The 5,699-nt window shown below is 39.4% G+C and overlaps 1 protein-coding gene across 2 annotated transcripts in view; it reads left to right on the top strand.

Moving 5' to 3' along the window:
• The window catches only part of LOC109538701 (homeotic protein spalt-major), a 73,499-nt gene that overhangs the window by 66,094 nt on the left and 1,706 nt on the right, over positions 1–5,699 (top strand). The window contains exons 3-6 of one of the 2 annotated variants that reach the window (XM_019906063.2): positions 2,232–2,475; positions 2,545–2,678; positions 4,164–4,313; positions 4,518–4,830. In XM_019906063.2, the coding sequence (XP_019761622.2) occupies positions 2,232–2,475; positions 2,545–2,678; positions 4,164–4,313; positions 4,518–4,830 (841 nt within the window). The remainder of the gene's footprint in view (positions 1–2,231; positions 2,476–2,544; positions 2,679–4,163; positions 4,314–4,517; positions 4,831–5,699) is intronic. The other variant, XM_019906064.2, reaches the window with a different exon arrangement.

Here is a 5,699-nt window from a genome sequence, read left to right as displayed (position 1 = left end):
CCGACTGGTCCATCTCAGGCGGTGGTTTATCCCTCCTGGAATTACCCTAATTGTCTAAAGACAGAGTCTACTTAACTCCCTTGTAGATAACCCTTGAGTTTTTACACTTCAATGGGACTAGCAGGCGATGTTAAGTAGGCTGTTTGCATGTTTTGTTTGCCTGGACTGTTTTTCTATTGTCAGTTTTTCAGGATTTATAAAAGTTTCCCTTCGGGCTTAAACGACTAGGGAGCACGTGAGAGTTGAATGGCACCACAAGACTTTATGTTGTTCACTTGTCATTACCACCTTGTGCGTTCGGTTAAGAAGAGTGCGCTTTACTTAAATGTCCTCAAAATTTCGAACTTCACTCATCGTTAAGAAAATGTTGCCTATGAATTGAAAAATTCGCGTTTCCCGAAAATCAGTTTCTCAGAAACGAAAAATTCACGTTCACACGTTCAGAGTGGTGCGTGCGTCCGGTAAAGGAGAGTGCAGTACGCTCAAATCACATGAAATCCTGAATTTTACGCGATTCGTCAATGTTGACTTCAAAATAAACGCTTTTACGTAACTGCACACTCTTCAATCAAAAATCCCGACTTCCAAAGTAAAGTCAGTAGAAACTTGAAAGATCGACATTCTGAAGAAGACGCTTTTCGCAATAAAAAAAGGCAGAACTAAAGCTCGTTATTTTTTACAGAAAACATTCAAATCTTCAAAAATTCATTCAAATCACATGGAATCCTGATTTTTGCACATTTGGTAAATGTTGACTTGAAAATGATCGCTTCTATGCAACTGATCATCGATTTTGCAATAAAAAAAACCGAAAAAACTAAAAATCTTGACTTTTTTTGACAAAAACGCATAAAAATGGAATCCATATTTGCGTATCTGCAACAGTTCTTTAGAGACAAGCTTCAGCTGATCTTGATGTTAAAATACAAAGCCGCCCAAAATATTCCCAAAGTTAAAAAATTTCTTGCGAAAGACTCAATGCTTTAATCGGCACCAAACCACATTATTAGTAAGCTGATGTTTCTTGTTTGGAATACTGGAACCCAAATTTCCATATGTGAAGCGGCTATTTAGAGAAAAGCTTCAGATGAGCTTGATGTAAAAATACAAAGCCGCCCAAAATATTTCGCAAGTTTGAAAATTTCTTGCGAAGTAATCTATGGTTTAATCGGAACCAAATCCGCTCAACCAGTATGCTGATGTTTCTTCTTTTGAATACTGGAACCCAAATTTCCATATTTTAAGCAGTACTTTAGCGTTAAGCTTCAGATGGGCTTGATGTCAAAATACAAAGCCGCCCAAAATATTCCCAAAGTTTAAAAATTTCTGGCGAAAGACTCAATGCTTTAATCGGCACCAAACCACATTATCAGTAAGCTGATGCTTCTTGTTTTGAATATTGGAACCCAAATTTCCATATGTGAAGCGGCTATTTAGAGAAAAGCTTCAGATGAGCTTGATGTAAAAATGTAAAGCCGCCCAAGTCGCAAGCTGGCGCCCTATCCTCCATATTCTACCCATTAACGTTCAAAAACTACACTTTCACAGAGCGAAAATCCACTTCGAATAGAAAATGTTGATCCTGCAGTTGCAGGTATGATTGTGCTCTTTACAATTGTTCAATTATTGTTCTTTACAATTAATAAGCGAATTAATTTTGATTTTCTCAAGATGTTGACTAAACAAAAAACGCGAATAAAACACTTAAAACCAACAAAATTTCAACGAACTGAAAATGTCCTTTAAAAGTTCGGATTTCAAAAAATACATTAGAGCTTAATTTTATTATCTTCTAATTATAATCACCATCTTCGCACTTTTCTCATAATATTTTTTCAATCTCCTCCGGCTTATTGCTTCATCTGCTAGCCCCAGAGCTCATGCCTTAATTAGTCAAAATGTGCCATTTAATCCTCTATCCAATGCTCCACTCAATCTGATGCTGACAAATGGGCAAAAAAGTGGCATAATGCATAACATTTTGGCCTAATCCTGAATATCATATTCAAATTTCGTCTTCTATTTCAAGTTTATTTCAATTTGTCTATTTTCAAGAGAGTCCTCTCTTTTTTATAAATTATTTCAATAGAAAAACTGTTGCGGTGCCATTATAGTAATAGATCTCCGCTCATTCCTAACTCTTAACTCCTCCTAGTGAAAATCCTTGCTTTTACCCTATTGTTGAGTTCTTGATCGGCAATATGAAATGCTTAGAAAAGTGCTCTTTTAAGGTCCCCAGACCTCCGTCGTCGCAGCGTGCTGGAAGCCCCACAACTTCCGACTGTAATTCAATGGGAGCCCTGGATTTAACGCCCCGACCAAATCAAAATCAGCCCATAATCACCAGTCCTGGACCCAGTCCAGGACCTCCACCTTCACTATTCTCGGCCTTTGGATTTCTACCCCAAGTCTCTCAATCTTCGTACATCTCGCCTGGATCTTTGCGATTATCTGGGGCTGCTGCTGCCAGCCTGGGTAAGTACCTTTACTCTTCAGCTAACTCTTAAGCAAAATATATGTTTAACTGATATCCTTCCTGTTTAGGGCGCGGCAACACCACCTGCAATCTGTGCTTCAAAACATTCGCTTGCCATTCAGCTCTTGAGATACATTATCGAAGTCACACGAAAGAGCGACCATTCAAATGTTCAGTCTGCGATCGAGGTTTCTCTACAAAGGTAAAACAATTTTTTAATGTTTAGGTGGGCTTTAAGGTTGGATTGGCCAGTGTTTTCCTTTTTAACTTCCATCTGTTACTTATGCACGTTTGCTTTGCTACACATGTTTTTTGAATATTTTTAACACTTTTTCAATTGTACCCGCATAAAGTTGCGTTGCCGAAAAACGGAGTCTGGCGTCACCTAAATCACCCTAAATAGTCAACTATTCATAGCAATGAAAGCGTGAAACTTTATGAGCTCGTTTTGTATGTTCCATAATTCACCCAGCAGGACAATAAATCATTTAAAGGGTATAATTTCACGAAGAACACAAACTGCCTCGGCGATATTCATCTCCAAAGGCGAGCAACCTGCTTAGAATTGAAGATGGTTCGAAGGTAGCAAAAATATGGAGCAAACATTTATCATTTTCATAGTGGAACACTTGCTGAGACGGATTGGAAAGAAACCCTTCAATTTCATTAAGCCAATGAATGAAAGAAAGAAAGAAACGGTTCAGGAAGGAAACATTCAGCCGCTACCTGTTCTTGAAAGTTTTGGGTTGGCGATTTCAAAGAGAAATGGCTGAATACGTGGGAAATTTTTAAATTCCTCATCTTCAACTCACATGAAAGTCCACTCATCTAGCGGCTCTTAATGTGGCTATGGACGAAAGTACAGTAGAACTTCCGACAGGAATGGAATAAATACGCTTCACTCTCTATGAGAGGGCCATTCTGTAATCTGCAGAAACTGCTCTTGGCCAATTAGTGAAGAACACTCACTGGTTTATTTATATCGATTTATTATCGATTACAGGGTTTTCCAATCGGATGCTACTAGTGGAAGATTTTTCCATTACATAGCATGTGAATACCTGCCATTCCATGCTGGGGCAAACTATGCAGATTAAACAGTGCGCGAGTTTAATTTGCAAACAACAACGTCTAAAAGCACACGAAATAAGCTCGTTATGAATCTGATTTGTAATGATCGCGACAAAGAAGAATGCCATTAATGCACGGCGGACTATTTCTGCTCATCGGGATGAATAATAAGGCGTTTAAAAATAGGCGCAAAGTTCAAGAAAGCTGTTAGAAGAATGTGCCATTTACATAGCGGTTTTTAATCGAAAACGAATATCCGACTGCAATAAATATTGAATAATTGCCGTCGAAAATAAACTTTGCAGCAATGAAACCGAATTCTGAAGAATCCGTCTGCATTTTTCACGGCAATCACTTCAGATGTTAATGACGACAAGTTAAAAAGTGCATTTTAACATAAAAATAAGAACCTCCATCAAAAATAGACCACTTAGACGTGCGACATAACTCACAGTTGGCCGTTTGCCAGCAGTTAATTTCAGATGTCTCCAGCTCTATTGTATTGTATGGACTAACGTTTCAATCATCTTATTAAATCTAAATAGATAATATTAAATTTAGAAATGCAAGGTAGTGCATGTATCCGTGCCTGATTGACTTATACTGTACATTTCAGGATGGTTGTGACTGCAACAAGCAGAGGCGTATCCAGGAGGACGCAAAGCCTTGGAAGGCTCGATCCAGAAAACCTCCGTCCCGCAACATCCCCTCGGTATTCCCTTTACCGATGAGCCCCGGATACGCCTCAACTTGGATGCAGATGGCGGTAAGCCACACAACCTTTCCCACCTTGCATAGCTAAATTTTCCAAATCACTAGAGCTAAAGATGTCCAAATAGGTCGCGGCTTCGACCTGTAACAATACAATAATGTAATTAATGTTTAAGTCCTTCCTGGTTACTCGCAACTAACGAACGCTTCACTCTCCGAAAAGTCTTTGGAGCGACACTTATATTGACTAACTTTCCAGGGCAACATGAAGCAACACATGTTGACGCACAAAATTCGCGACATGCCACCTCAAATGTTCGAAAATAAGACGCCGTCTTTGAGTGGAGACGACTCGACGCCTTTACCACCCAGTTTACCATCGATAGAACAGAAGCCGCCCAGCGACGAGCCGCCAGGCCTATCGACGCAACCCTTGCAACCCCCTGTTCCACCCATTGCTCAATCGCACTTGGCGCAATTACAATCCTTACACGATCAGAAGGTGGAATCAGCGCAGATCAAGAGGGAACCTACTGAGACGGAGCTTCCACTGCCCAAACGCTCCACGCTAAGTAAGTCACTTTGTTAGAAGCGATTTTTGATTATGGATTTGGCAATAGGACCCGATCACTTGGAAATATCCGTTTCGTTTTTATGCAACTTTTAATCAGGATGAATTATAACTATTTTGCAATGAGAACGGAAATTATTTCGTTTCGTTACAACCTCTAATTTGCATAGAACACAATGATTCCAATCCGTTACGTAAATGTTGGCAAAAGTGAATTTAGGAGACAAACGGTTTAGTAAGATTTTTTAAGTGTTTAATTACAGTGTGTAACCTCGATTATTCAATCGGTCGATTTTGCATAAAGCCTACACAGGTGGCGGAAAAGATTGAAAACAGGTTAAAATGTTTGAGGATTTGCTCTACACTGTGTCCAAAAGTGGGCATTTTGTTATTGTCCATGTGGATGCGGACACACTGTAGAGCACGTTCTCAAACATTTCAACTCTTCCTTATTTTCCACCAGCTGTGTCGGTTTTTCGGCTGCTTTTTAAATCAAGTGACTGGCGTCCTATCATCCAAACTGTCCAATTTCAAACACCCTGTAACAAAGGGCGGATCCAGAAAAAAAATTACGCAAATCTAAAACTTCGTGAATTCAAGCATTTTTTGAGAAAACTGCACCATTTCCTCATCGATGGTTCACTTTCTAAAAAGGCCATTTAGTTCTCTTTGAGATGCTGTAAAAACGAGCGTTCTTGCTCATTTTGCCTCCGAGAAATGAGCAAAAACGGGACGGAAAACATGAAATTTTGGCTTAATCTTGCACCTAAGTGTCTGATATTCAAATTTCGCTTTCTGGGTCAAAACTACTCGCATTTCCTCACTAACGTTGTTACGACTGAATCGACTTTTCAATTCTCTATCCAACGA

This window comes from Dendroctonus ponderosae, unplaced genomic scaffold, assembly GCF_020466585.1.
Source record: "Dendroctonus ponderosae isolate FM_Combo_2020 unplaced genomic scaffold, Dpon_F_20191213v2 Dpon_F_20191213_3, whole genome shotgun sequence".
Lineage (NCBI taxonomy): Eukaryota > Metazoa > Arthropoda > Insecta > Coleoptera > Curculionidae > Dendroctonus > Dendroctonus ponderosae.
The sequence above is the reverse complement of the archived record's forward strand: the minus strand, read 5'-3'. Positions and strand labels throughout refer to the sequence as shown.